The sequence below is a fragment of the Saimiri boliviensis genome, chromosome 2, assembly GCF_048565385.1.
Source record: "Saimiri boliviensis isolate mSaiBol1 chromosome 2, mSaiBol1.pri, whole genome shotgun sequence".
Classification (NCBI taxonomy): Eukaryota; Metazoa; Chordata; class Mammalia; order Primates; family Cebidae; genus Saimiri; species Saimiri boliviensis.
In genome coordinates, this window is record NC_133450.1 from 238,987,964 (window position 1) to 239,002,108 (window position 14,145).

The 14,145-nt window shown below is 45.1% G+C and overlaps 2 protein-coding genes across 8 annotated transcripts in view; both read left to right on the forward strand.

Moving 5' to 3' along the window:
- The window catches only part of ZNF367 (zinc finger protein 367), a 28,947-nt gene extending 24,304 nt beyond the window's left edge, over nucleotides 1-4,643 (forward strand). Inside the window, exon 5 of the mRNA XM_039474995.2 lies at nucleotides 2,145-4,643. Coding sequence (XP_039330929.1) covers nucleotides 2,145-2,367 — 223 coding nt within the window. The 3' untranslated portion in view covers nucleotides 2,368-4,643. The remainder of the gene's footprint in view (nucleotides 1-2,144) is intronic.
- Nucleotides 4,644-7,385: 2,742 nt separating this feature from the next.
- Nucleotides 7,386-14,145, forward strand: part of SLC35D2 (solute carrier family 35 member D2) — a 62,518-nt gene continuing 55,758 nt past the window's right edge. For 4 of the 7 annotated variants that reach the window (XM_074395591.1, XM_074395593.1, XM_074395595.1 and 1 more), the window contains exon 1: nucleotides 7,392-7,620. In XM_074395591.1, coding sequence (XP_074251692.1) covers nucleotides 7,463-7,620 — 158 coding nt within the window. In that variant the 5' untranslated portion in view covers nucleotides 7,392-7,462. The other 3 variants (XM_039475246.2, XM_074395594.1, XM_074395596.1) reach the window with 3 other exon arrangements.

Here is a 14,145-nt window from a genome sequence, read left to right on the forward strand (position 1 = left end):
CCGTTATTTCTAATTTCGTTCAGGCCAGAAGCTTACTGGCCATCCTTGTCTTTCTTTCCTTTTTTTTTTTTTGAGACAAGGTCTCACTCTTGTTGCGGCTGGACTGTAGTGGCGGGACTATTAGCTCACTGGAACCTTGACGTCCTGGGTTCAAGTGATCCTCCACTTCAGCCTCCTGAGTAGCTGGGACCACAGATGTGTGCCATCATGCCCAGCTAATTTTTTAGTTTTTTGTAGAGACAGGGTCTTGCCACGTTACCACACTACTCTCAAATTCCTGGGGTCAAGTGATTCTCCCAGCTTGGCCTCTCAGAATGTTGGGATCACAGGCAGAAGCCGCCGCACTGGCCTCTGTTGTCTTTTTCCTTGTCTTTCTCCTGTCTACTCAGTGACCAAGTTATGACATCTGCCTCCTTAGTAACTCAAATTCAGCCACTTGAATGCTCTCAATCCGTTTTTCATGCTGCTGCCAGAGGGATCTTTCTAAAATGTCAGTATGATCCTCAGCCTAAAGGCTAAACCCCTGATGACGGAATTCAGAGCCCTTCGTCAGCTGGCTCCTGCTGACTTGCTGAACTTACCTTTTACCATTCTCCTTTTCTAGTCATTTTTCAAGTCATACTGAACGATTTGCACCTCTTTTTTTAGACCTCTGTGGGCATTGCCAAAACTTTTCTACTTTGAGTAGTCTGGATTTCCTGAAATCTGGTAGTTGTATTATTGTTTTCTGTGTGTAATTTTTAAAAACAGCTTTGTTGGGGCTGGTGCGGTGGCTCACACCTGTACTCCCAACACTTTGGTTGAGGTGGGTGGATCACTTGAGGTCAGGAGTTCGAGAATCAGACTGACTAAATGGCAAGACCCCATCTCTACTAAAAATACAGGCCAGGCGCGGTGGCTCACGCCTGTAATCCTAGCACTTTGGGAGGCTGAGGTGGGCAGATCACCAGAGGTCAGGAGTTGGAGACCAGCCTGGCCTACATGGAGAAACCCTGTCTCTACTAAACATACAAAATGAGCTGGGTGTGATGGCGGGCGCCTGTAATCCCAGCTACTCAGGAGGCTGAGGCACGAGAATCACGTGAACCCAGGAGGCGGAAGTTGCGGTGAGCCGAGATTGCGCCTCTGCACTCTGACCTCGGTGACGGAGTGAGACTCTGTCTCAGTAAATAAATAAATAACTGCTTTGTTGGTATATAAGTGACATACAAGAGATTATGCTACATTTAAAGTGTACAATTTGATACATTTTAAAGTATACAGTTTGACACATTTTCAAGTGTACAATTTGATACATTTGACATATGTATATACTGTGAAACCATCTCCACAATCAAGATGGTGAACATATCCATCATTTTCAAATTTCCTCGTGCCCCTCTGTGACGTGAACCACACATTCCTCCCTGTTCCCCTTCTCTTCAAATAACACTGATCTGCTGTCACTGTAAAATAGTAGTTTTATACAAAAGCAGTTTGTTTATTCATTTACTTGTTGATGGGCATCTGGGTTATTTTTGCTATTACATATAAAGCTACTATGAATATTAACATACAAGCCTTTTTTTATTGTATGTTCTGTTACTGTCATTTAAATATGCATTTTTAAAGTTACCAAAGAGTTGAACATTTGTGTTTTCTCTTGTAAATTATCAGTTGGCTTTGTAATAGAATAAGGGTAGTGTTTTCAAGTTTTTGAATAAACTCTGTCCCAGATCTTAATCACTTTGTCATAGTCTGTGACTTTAATACTTTACAGAGTTAATGCTGTCAGTTACCATCCCTCTGTGGATAGGATAAATAAGTTTCCAAAGACTTTTTTTCTACTATTTCTGTATTTCACTTTAGTCCATTTCACACAAGATCTTTAAGGCAGCAATAGTTTAATGGCAAAAACGTGATTTGAGAGTGAGTAGAAGATCTAGAACCGCCAGGTTTATTATAGAAACCTGAGCACATCTCTTATCCTTGTTGAACTTCACTTTCTTTCCTCTATAAATAAGAAATGTAAGTTAAATCACTTTATAACTTTATAAACTGAATCACATAAAAGTAATATTGTGGTACAGAACTTTTTTAAAAGAAAAGTAAACATTTGGCATTTCATGTCTGCCATGTAACTAATTCAGCTGCATTTCACATAGGTATTGGGAAATGAGAGAGCAGCGCACCCCCACCTTGAAAAGCAAGCTGGTTCAGAAGGCTGATCAGGAGCAGCAGGACCCTCTGGAATACCTTCAGTCTGATGAAGAGGACGATGATAAGAGGGGGGCCCAGCGCCGGCTGCAGGAGCAGCGAGAGCGCCTGCACGGAGCCCTCGCTCTCATAGAGCTTGCCAACCTGACCGGGGCACCCCTCCGACAGTAGCCTGGACACTGACTGTTCCACTGTACAGAATTACTGCCCAGCGTCCTTAAAAAGTAGATCCGTGGGCATAAGCTCAGCACCTTATTTGCTTATCATAGGCTGCTATTCTGTAGAAATTTATGAAGAATGTTATTGCCCCAGAATATGGGGTGAGAGAGAAATGCACTTTTTTTATATGGAAATTGATCTGGTGTAAAGTTTAAAATATTTTGTAAATATGGACTGCACAGTACAGGGTAGAAAACTACAGATTGTGGGAAGCCAGATTTTGCAAGTTTAATGCATTCATTGGAAGCAGTTCTCACAGGAAGCACTTTCTGAATAAGACACTTGCATAAAAAACAGAATGGTACAAATAACCAAAGAAGGTTGAAACATTATTTATAAGATCATTTTTAACAATGTATATTGGTATGTTTCACAATACTGTAAACACTGAAGCAAGCAAGAAAGTATAAGATATGTAAGATAGATAATTTTAAATTGCAAAACACTGCGCCCACTAAGGCTAGAGAAATGGAAGGCTGACTATTTTGGAAGATGTTCTAATGGACTTAGAAGAAAATAGATATTGGAAGATCTTGGTAAGATGCACAATAGTTCAGAATTTTTGAAATTGGAGCAAAATCAGTCTTATTCTATCTTTCTGGGGCTTTACAACTCAGTATAATGTTTAAGTTTGAAAAGCACTTGTCATCCCTAGCATGTTAACTTGGGAACTTTTGCACATTTCATATTTCTCATTGGCTGAAATGGAGTGATTAATCTTGCAAAGTCTAGGTAACATAGCGATGGTTAATTTTAAAGTAACATTAAGGGCCCTGTCATGAGATTCGGCACTTGGATTTTTACTAAAGGGTCACCTACAGGGTCGTTTTGTAGTGAAATGTTTTAGATCTCTTGTTAGCAAACACTACATTTTAGTTGTACTGCTTGTTTAGAATTATTAGAAGATTGAAGCCTCCATATTTATATTTTCAGTGCATAAAGCCACTTTCTTGCTTTACTTCGGAGTAACATGCCAAGTATTTTATGTTCACTAAATTTAGCTATCAGTTAAACACTGCAGAAAATATTAGCTACTCAAATAAGTAGGCTTCTGAAATAGTTTTAACTGCAAGTGTGTTAACTTGTATGGTGGTTTTAAGCCATTTTTCTAGATAAAGTTATTAAACACCACTTTATGTACTGAAGCATGAACAGAAAAATCAAGAGCTGAGCAGACCACCTCCTTTATGTAGGCAAAAACTTCCATCATTTTGGCTTTTGACATGCATAGCATGGTAATTTACAGATTGCTTAATTGGAGTAAAACTCAGAGTAGTAGAGGGAAATATGGGCTCTTCAGTGCCTTTTTAGCTTTTTTGAGTTGAAAGGGTTCCTACAGATGTAGTTTAAACATTAGAAAGTAGGCTTCTTTCTCCAAAAATCCCAATGTGTCACAGTACACAAATAGTTTAAACTATGTAGCCTTGGGGAAGGGGAGGCATGTAAATGTCTTGGAAGAGGAGAAAAAGTATGAAAGAAGAGATGATAGTACAAATAATGTGTATGACGAGGACATACTTTAAAAATGTAATTCCTCCGTACAGTAAATTACAAATCTTTAGGGATTTTTTTAAATAAGAGAATTTATATTTGTAATGGTCTAAGAATTTTGTTTTTAATGTGGTATATAGAATTTTAATTTGGAGCACTTACAAGCTGGTGAGAGAGACTCCAGCATCTGAATTGCCTTGGTTTACGTTTCAGCATTTCCTCCAGAAGTTTTCTTCTCAAATATGTGATTTAATGAACTAAAAACAACACTCATCAGTCTTAGGAAATTTAAACTTTGATCAACTTAACTAAAGAAGGGTAGTAAGAAGTTTTCAAATACAAGTATTTCCCGACTCACAGACGATAGCACTTAAGGCCTTCAAAAGTAAGGGTTTTCTTTGTTTCTCCACTCGGCTTTTGTCAACTAATAGGTTTTTCATAAACATGTTTTCTTTGTATAATTACAACAGCTTAAGAAATTACTACAACTATTTGCTATAGAAACATTTAAAATGTTCTTTTTTGATATAAGCTATATACTTGGATAAAATTGGTATCTAAAATTTGAGGTGTGTTAAGACTGCTTTTTGTTTTAAAAAATGTGGTTTACATTCAAATTTTGGAAGTGTTATATGCTTCATATGGCTAAGATGTAGCTTGGCAGAGTTAACAGCATAAGAATAAACATGCTGTAATTTTAAAGGATGCTTTGAATAAAAATTTATTTTAATTTAAAATTTGAAGTACATGGTAATTCTTTTTTTGTTTTTTTTTTTTTTTTTTTTTGTTTTTTTGAGACAGAGTTTCGCTCTTGTTACCCAGGCTGGAGTGCAATGGCGCGATCTCGGCTCACCGCAACCTCCGCCTCCTGGGTTCAGGCAATTCTCCTGTCTCAGCTTCCTGAGTAGCTGGGATTACAGGCACGCACCACCATGCCCAGCTAATTTTTTGTATTTTTAGTAGAGACGGGGTTTCACCATGTTGACCAGGTTGGTCTCGATCTCTCGACCTTGTGATCCACCCGCCTCGGCCTCCCAAAGTGCTGGGATTACAGGCTTGAGCCACCGCGCCCGGCAGTACATGGTAATTCTTAAAGCCTGGATAATTTGTTTTCCTATCGAAAATACAGTAACCATGATATGAAAAATTTTAAATGAGCAACATCACCTACAGTCTTATGTTCATCCATCAGCGTTATTTCAGTACATGTTTGCATAGTTGTAATTACAGTGTGAATTGTTTTTCTTACTTTAATTATGGCCTTTAAGATTATAGATGTTTAACTTCCTATCTGGTTCATTACTACAGTATTAAAAATATACTGCTGCTATGGATAAGTATTAAACTATTGCCACCCCATCTTCAGGCCTTAAATTAGGGTAATAAGAAACTGGGATTTCATTTTACTTATATTTAGGATGGGTTGACTCTGGGGTCACCTCCTCCAGAATCCTCTTAAAGCCTGTGTATTTTTCTTTCTTTTTTCATCAGTTATTTCTGGTAGATCTTTAGTTATGTATTTGCAATAGCAAGGGTCAGTCTGTCCTACCCTTGTGCAGCAGAATATCTCAAGCGACTCGTTAGTGTGAGCTGCGGTTTAAACAGTAAGGATGAGATTTTGGCAGGTAAGGTCCTGGAAGTATTTATATGCAAGCAGATTAAATGCAATTATGATGAAGGCCATCATTAAAGGGGACTTTAAAATATTCTTTTTGCAGTCAAAACATTTGGAGACTCACACGGAACGGCAATTAACCAAAATGACTGTTAAACTTTAATACAAATTTTCTTTTTTTTTTTTTTTTTGAGACGGAGTTTCGCTCTTGTTACCCAGGCTGGAGTGCAATGGCGCGATCTCGGCTCACCGCACCCTCCGCCTCCTGGGTTCAGGCAATTCTCCTGCCTCAGCCTCCTGAGTAGCTGGGATTACAGGCATATGCCACCATGCCCAGCTGATTTTTTGTATTTTTAGTAGAGACAGGGTTTCACCATGTTGACCAGGATGGTCTCGATCTCTCGACCTCGTGATCCACCCGCCTCGGCCTCCCAAAGTGCTGGGATTACAGGCTTGAGCCACCGCGCCGGCCCGAATTTTCTCTTTTAAAATGGACTTAAATGTCTTTTTTTTTTTTCTTCTTGTTTTCCATAACTTGGGTTCTGGTCTTTTCAGTGCTATTTTTACACGTTCTGCTTTAGTTCTTACTTATCAGGGCTTAAAATGTTTCTCAGTTTTCGGCCGGGCGCGGTGGCTCAAGCCTGTAATCCCAGCACTTTGGGAGGCCGAGGCGGGTGGATCACGAGGTCAAGAGATCGAGACCATCCCGGTCAACATGGTGAAACCCCGTCTCTACTAAAAATACAAAAAATTAGCTGGGCATGGTGGTGCGTGCCTGGAATCCCAGCTACTCAGGAGGCTGAGGCAGGAGAATTGCCTGAAACCAGGAGGCAGAGGTTGTGGTGAGCCGAGATCACGCCATTGCACTCCAGCCTGGGTAACAAGAGCGAAACTCCGTCTCAAAAAAAAAAAAAAAAAAAAAAAAAAAGTTTCTCAGTTTTCATTCTTCTCGTTGTTCAGTGCCTTAGAAAAACAATTCTCTGGGCATCCATGCAGTTAGGCCCCAACTTTGGTTTAACTTGGAATATTCAGGTTTTCTAAGAAGCTGTAAGTTTGTATTTTTAAAGACGAGACTAGGCAGTTCTGAGTTCTTCAAGTGACCTGGCGCAAAGGCAAAGGGCCCTCCCTTGAATGGAGCTCCCACAAAGCACCCAGCGGACATCCAAGTCCCAAGGCTTCACCCACCTTGCTCCCAGCCACGCCACTCCTAGATGCTTATTGAAGAGAAATGAAAACACAGGTCCCACAAACGATCACGAATTTTCCTGGGAGCATTTTTCCTAATGGTCCTAAGCTGGAAACAATCAATGGATACACAATTTGTGATGCTGCTCAACAATGAAACAAGCCACATGGGCGAATCTAACACATGGAGTGAAAAACCCTGAGAGCACATGCTCATTCATAAATTCTAGAAAGCACGCTGTTCGTTTGAAATTGCGGAAAAGGCAAACCTAACTGACAGCAACAGCGATGAGATGCGGGCGTTAACTCCAAACGGGCTGCAAAGAGAACTTGGAGAAGTTACTCGGGTGGATGCCCTTGCCGAGGCTCATCTCACGCTGTGGACTGGCAAGATGTGTACATTTCATTGTACGTAAATGAAACGCTAAACAAAAAAGCTGTAGGAAAAAAAGCAGAACAAGCCCTGAGACTTGCCGAAGCGTTTCTTCCCCAGGAAAGTCTGCAAGAAGGCAGCGCTTGTCGACCCCCCAACGCGTTTCTGGCCCTGGAGACCGAAGGACGTGCCTGGGGCCAGGGCGAAGCCCAGCGCGCAGGGCCCTCCAGCACCGGCTTCGGGGCGCTCGCAGGGGGCGGGCCGGGACCTGGGGTTGCGCCGGGCTCTTCCTGTTCCTGCCGCGCCCTCTTCCCCGGCCGGGCCGGGCGGGACCAGTGCGCGGCGGAGGCCGGCGGGCGGTGGGGTCCGCTCCGCGGCGGGAGATGGCTGCCGGCGGCCAGGCCGAGGCCGAGGGCGCGGGCTCGGAGCCCGGCGCGGCGCGGCTGCCCTCGCGGGTGGCCAGGCTGCTGTCGGCGCTCTTCTACGGGACCTGCTCCTTCCTCATCGTGCTGGTCAACAAGGCGCTGCTGACCACCTACGGGTGAGGCGGGCCGGGGCTGGGGGCTCTGCGGGAGCGCGGGGCTGCCCCTGCCCTCCGTGCGCTGCGGCGGCTCCCGGGCCAGGGCGGGTGGGGACAGGAACCCTGGAGTCTCAGCTGGGCACACTGGCCGAGTGTCCCAGGCGCCCTCCTGAACTCGCGCAGATTGCTGCACTCAGGCCACAACCTGACAAAGTCGTTCTCTGCCCGAGCCCGCCTGCTCTGCCGCGAGGCGCCCGGTCCTGGGCGGGCTGGTGGCGCTGGGACAGATGATTTCACACACCCAGCGAGCTGAAAACAGGGGTTCAAATGCCTGCCTCACAGATCCCGCTGTTCACCGGTCAGGTATTCCCGTGCCAGTAAGTCTGTTTGTGTTAACTGACTGTTCGTTCTCAAATGACCAAAGTGTTCACGGAAAACTCGGAAAAACAATTGGAAGTTCATATGAAGTACTTTTTTGGGTTAGTGTGAAGGAAACCAGCCAACTTGTGATTGCCTTGAACCGATTTGTAAGGACTAGAAAATCCTGCTTAATTCTGCTAGCATTGTAGCGGCGCTGACAAAATCGTGGATTTAGCCTCGGCTATGCCGGCTAACAGCTGTCTCTTTGGACCAGTCGCACAGTCGGCAATTTTTTTCGGATGCAAAAACGGAATGATTCCAATCGTGTTAATTACCTTCCAGGGCTCTGCATGAGCTGTACATGAAGGCTCTTTGTAAACTCTACTGTGCTGCAAGAATGTACCATCAATATTTCAGAGCCGGAAGAGACCTAGAGAGTATCTTTGCTAGAAAGTATCTTAGAGTATCAGCTTTCTTACTTATATATGTGTGTCCCGATTGAACTTATGTGGGTCTCAGTTTTCTCGAATATAAACTAAGAATGCTGAGGTTGGATGAGGTGGTTTGCAACTGTAATCACAGCACGTTGAGAGGTGATTTTATATATATATATATAATTTTTTTTGAAACAGGATTTCACTCTGTTGCCCAGGCTGGAGAGTAGTGACAAAATCATTGCTCACTGCAACCCCAGCCACTCGGGTTCAAGCAGTCATTCTGCCTCAGCCTCCAGAGAAGCTGGGACCATAGGCGTGCACCACTATACCAGCAATTAAAAAAAAAATTTTGTAGAGGTGGGGTCTCAGTGTGTTTCCCAAGCTGGTCTTAAATTCCTGGCCTCTAAACCTGCCTTGGTCTCCCAAAGTGCTGTGATTATAAGTGCAAACTATCTCATTCAATCTCACATTCTTTATTTTGTATTTGAGAAAACTGAGACTCACATAAGCTGGATTGGTTGCACCTCCAACAGATATTTACTGAGCACCTACTAAGTGCTGAACCCATTGCAAACACCACAGAATCCTCTGTGAGCAGCACAGAGACCCTGCTCTGGAGAGTCTGCTTCAGTGGTAGAGACAGGAAATAAACAAGTAGCTTCATGAATAAACAAGACCACTTTCAGATCTGACATGAGAGGGCCTGGGCTGGAGCAGCTGTCAACAGAGCATTCCAGGCAGAAGTGTGCAATGTGCCGAAGTGGACGGGAGCTTGGCTGCTGGAGGAACAGAGAGAAAGTCACTGTGGCTGGGCATGGAGGTAGGCAGGGAAGGTGGGAGTCAGTGCTTTATCTCATTCCATAGCTTTTGCTAAGCCCTGTGATGCGCCAGCACTGTCTGGGGAGAAAAGTATTTTCCCACTGTTCTTGGGAAAGAAAAGTGCAGAGAGCAGATCGGAATCCCTGACCTCTTGAAGCTGCATCCTTGTGGACCAATAAATGAGCCAGTAATATTCACATTATGTCAGATGTGGCCAAGGTGCTGGGGGAAAAATAAAACAGGAGAGCGAGGGAGGGAGAGAGGGAGGGGAGAGTATGCCGTGTGAGCGTGATCAGTGGAGCCTCAGGAGGAGGTGGCATTGGAGCTAAGACCGGAGTAAGGTGGGGACGTAAGCCGCACTGGGGGACGAGGAAGAGCATTCCAGGCCTGGAGGAGCAAAGCATTTGAATGGGAATGGTACCAGATGGGGTCTGAGAGCAACGGATTGCTGGCCTGTGTGGGGCCTTCGAGGCCACTGTGAGGGCTCTGGCGTCAGCTCTGAGTAAGGTGGCAGCCACGCAAAGTATCGGACAGGGGAATTACATTACCTAAATCACTCTGGCCGGTGTGTTGAGAGCAGATATCTGGGACCAGGGTGGAAGGATGAGACTGGAGAGTTTTAGTTTCATGCTAAATGCAGTTGGAAGTCCCTTAGAAGGTTACGACATGGGAGTGACCTGACACAATTTGTGTGATTAAAAAGATCTCTCTTTGGGGGGAAATGGGGGAGGCACGGTGGGGTGGGGAGGTGGGGAGAGATAGCATGGGGAGAAATGCCAGATACATAGGTGAAGGGGAGGAAGGCAGCAAGTCACACTGCCACGTGTGTACCTATGCAACAATCCTGCATGTTCTACATGTGTACCCCAAAACCTAAAATGCAATTTAAAAAAAAAAGATCTCTCTGGCTGACGGGCGGGTACAGAACTGACAGTACTGGCAGCAGGGAGAGGGACTGGAAGCCACTGCAGGGTTCCGGGTAAAGACGGTGTGGACCGAGCAGCTGTAGCAGCAGAGGTGAAAGGAAGGTGGATTGGGGGTATTTTTTGGTGATCCCGTGGCTGTCAGTATTCTTGACAAGGTCTCTCCAGTGTGTTGCAGCCTGCTGCCTGGTGTCCATGGAAACACAACCCTGCCTCAAGGAAATGAACACGGACATACTGTACCTAAACCTGGAGCGTTTCACACTGAAGCTAATGAAGGAAAATGAAAACTTAAACAGGATTAAAAAAAAAAAAAAGGCGGGTGTGGTGGCTCATGCTTGTCATCCCAGCACTTTGGGAGGCCAAGGGGAGCAGCTCACCTGAGGTCAGGAGTTCGAGGCCAGTTTGGCCAACATGGTGAAACTACTTTTTTCTGTATTTGTCTCTACTACAAATACAGAAATTAGCCGGGCGTGGTAGCAGGTGCCTGCAATCCCAGCTACTCGGGAGGCTGAGGCAGGAGAATCGCTTGAACCCGGGAGGCAGAGGTTGCAGTGAGCTGAGATAGCACCATCGTGCTCCAACTTGGGCAACAGAGCAAGACTGTCGCAAAAAAAAAAAAAAAAAAAAAAAAAAAAAGAAAGAGAAAGGAAGAAAGACTCTAGCCTATCCATCTTTAAATTGTTGAGTTTCATAATTGAAGGAGAAAATGGAATTCTGGCCTTAGGAAGGCCAAAACCCTCATAATCCTTTCAAGTCAACATTTAACATTTCTGTAATGTAATATACAGCTGGAGAGCCCTTGTCACATAACATTGTTCATTCTTTCCTCTCAGAACGCTTTAAGCACACATTATTGGTGGGGGAGGGCTGGGGTGATGTGGTTACAAGAAACCATGGAAATCAGATCCAAGCATGAGCTGTGTGAAGATAGAATGTGTTGTAGGACAGAAGAAAGGACGTTTTGGTCGTTACCTAACTCACAGGGTCGTGGGAATGTAGCTCGGGGGATGCTTTTTTCTCTTTCTTTTTGGGCAGATAGTTTCTGGTCTGGGTACAAAAGGAATGGGTGATCTGAGTGATTGGTTCGTTTTGCGGTTCATTGTAATGCCAGATTTACCTGGTTGGACAGAGAGGCCTTTGAAGGCTGTGAACTGTGACAACCTATTGGGGTGGGAGGGGAAAATAAGGGCATTTAAGAGTTTGTGGCCAGTTGGTTATGCTCTTGTGTTCTTTTGAGAGAGGGTCTCGCTCTCTCCCAGACTGGAGTTCAGTGATGCCATCACAGCTGATCTCAGCCTCTACCTCCTGGGCTCAAGTGATCTTCCCACCTCAGCCTCCTGAGTAGCTGAGACTACAGGAGCGCACCACCACACCTGGCTAATTTTTGTACAGATACGTATTTTTATAGAGAGGGGTTCTCGCCATGTTGCCCATTCTGGTCCCAAACTCCTGGGCTAAAGCAGTCCGTCCATCTTGGCCTCCTGAAGGGTTGGAGTTACAGGCATGACCCCCTGTGCCTGGCTTGATTGTACTCTTGGTCCTTTGGGATCAGGTTCATAAGGGTTGTGTACTTGTTCTGGAGTTGTGGAGTTTTTTCTCTTCTTTCTTTTGAGATCGAGTCTTATTCTGTCGCCCAGGCTGGAGTACAGCGGCATAATCAAGGCTCACAGAAGCCTCGACCTCCTGGGCTCAGGTGATCTTCACACCTCAGCCTCCTGAGTAGCTGAGGCTACAGGTGTGTACTACCACTCCTGCATAATTTTTGAATAAAAAAAAATTTGTTTTGAATTTTTAATTTTTGTAGACATGGAGTTTTGCTATATTGCTCAGGTTAGTCTCAAATGCCCGGGCTCAAGTGATCCTCCTGCCTCAGCCTCCCAAAGTGCTAAGTTTACTAGCGTGAGCCGCCACAGCCAGCTGGTCTTTTCAGTTTCAATATTGTACTCCTAGTCTATGACATGGAAAATTTACTAATGATGCTTAATAAAAATGTCTAACTTTGCTGTATTCATTTTAACAAGTATTTGCTATATATGTTTATTATGCATCGAAAGGCTTGATATCTTTTTTTTTTTTTTTTTTTTGAGACAGGGTCTTACTCTGTCACTCAGGCATAATTTCAGCTCACTGCTCAGGCAATCCTCCAAATTCAGCCTCCCGAGCAGCTGGGACTGCAGGTGCACTCCACCATGCCCAGCCAATTGTTGTTGTTGTTTTTTTTTTTGTAGAAATGGAGTCTTAATATGTTACTCAGGCTGGTCCCGAACTCCTGGGCTCACATGATCCACCCGCCTTGGCCTCCCAAAGTGCTGGGATACCAGGCATGGGCCACCATGCCCAGACTAGACACAGTAATTTCCAAACCTGCCCAGTAGTCTGAATCACTTGGAGAGCTTTTTTTATTTTTTATTTTTTATTTTTATTTTTTCTTTTTTTGAGACGGAGTTTTCGCTCTTGTTACCCAGGCTGGAGTGCAATGGCGCCATCTCGGCTCACCGCAACCTCCGCCTCCTGGGTTCAGGCAATTCTCCTGCCTCAGCCTCCTGAGGAGCTGGGATTACAGGCACATGCCACCATGCCCAGCTAATTTTTTGTATTTTTAGTAGAGACGGGGTTTCACCATGTTGACCAGGATGGTCTCGATCTTTCGACCTCGTGATCCACCCGCCTCGGCCTCCCAAAGTGCTGGGATTACAGGCTTGAGCCACCGCGCCCGGCCTGTTTTTGTTTTTTAATAAAAGCTACTGAGTTGGAATCTTCACTGGTGGGAACTGGAATTCTATATCCGAAAACAAAAGCAAGTCCTAATGGGCTCTTACTTTAATGAAAACCTGGCTCTGTCCCGAAGACGCTGCTCCCTTGAGCACCCTTGATGGAGCTGGGTCTTTGCCTCACCCACCAGGCCTGGGCCAGGAGATGAGCTCGGGTCCTAGCTCCCAGCTGCTCATGCTCTGTTGAGACTCTGGATGTGCCATCCTTTCTGCCCCTTGTAGAATCGTGCCTGAGCCTCTGGTGATGGATTCTGTAAATCTTAGCCTTCCTCTCCCCCCAGCTCAGGTCAGCTTTCCTGTGGTTTCAGGGTTCCCATGCTGAGCTGTCACAGTCTACTCTGATCCCCAGCACACTCTCCTGAATCCTGCTTCCCACGACCCTCTCTGCTGCCGGGATCCTCTCCTCACAAGTGTCAAACTCAGTAAAAATGTGGAGACAAGGCTCTAAATTTAATATTTTATTTGGGAAGAAAGAATTGCAATGTGAGTCATACATGCAATCTAGGTGGTCTTTGGTATGTCTGAGGAACAAAGAGAAGGTTCGAGGTTTTATTGGAAAAGAAGAAATGTTACGTACGGTGCTGGGAGGAAGATGATTGGCACTGTCAGGGTTCGGGGAGCTGGCGGGCTCTGACTGGTGAGCGAAGATCATGGGCAAAATGAGTCCGGAAGCTGCAGCAAGTTGTCTCAGAAGCTAGAGATAAAACTGGTTTCACGTCACAACGAGCAGTTCCAGCAGTTGGGCTTGCAGAGAATTACATTCTTGGAGCAACGTTTTGTACTCTGAGTGCTTTTCCTACCTGGCTGCTGTTTTAGTTTGATATGACAACAGTGGCCCATTTTGGATGATCAACAGTAACTCCAGTAACCGCACTTCTCCGAGGTCTCCCCTGCAGGCTGTCACCTCCCCGGCCTCCTCCTTACTCCCTTCCCGTTGCTGTGACTGTGCCTCCTGGCATTGCTTCTCTGCTTGGTCCGCTGAGAGCCACTCTAGGAAGGACGCGTGAAACTCCATTCCTCTCACCTCGGCATCTGCTTGTCTTCTGCTTGCTTCTTTCAGCACTTGAACAGCTCTTGAGCCAAAAACCACATCTGGCTAGCTGCTTTGCTTTTAAATTGTTGACCCCATGGCCAGGTGCAGTGGTTCACACCTGTAATTCCAGCACTTTGGGAGGTCAAGGCGGGTGGATCACTTGGGGTCAGGAGTTTGAGACCAGCTCTGGCCAGCCAACG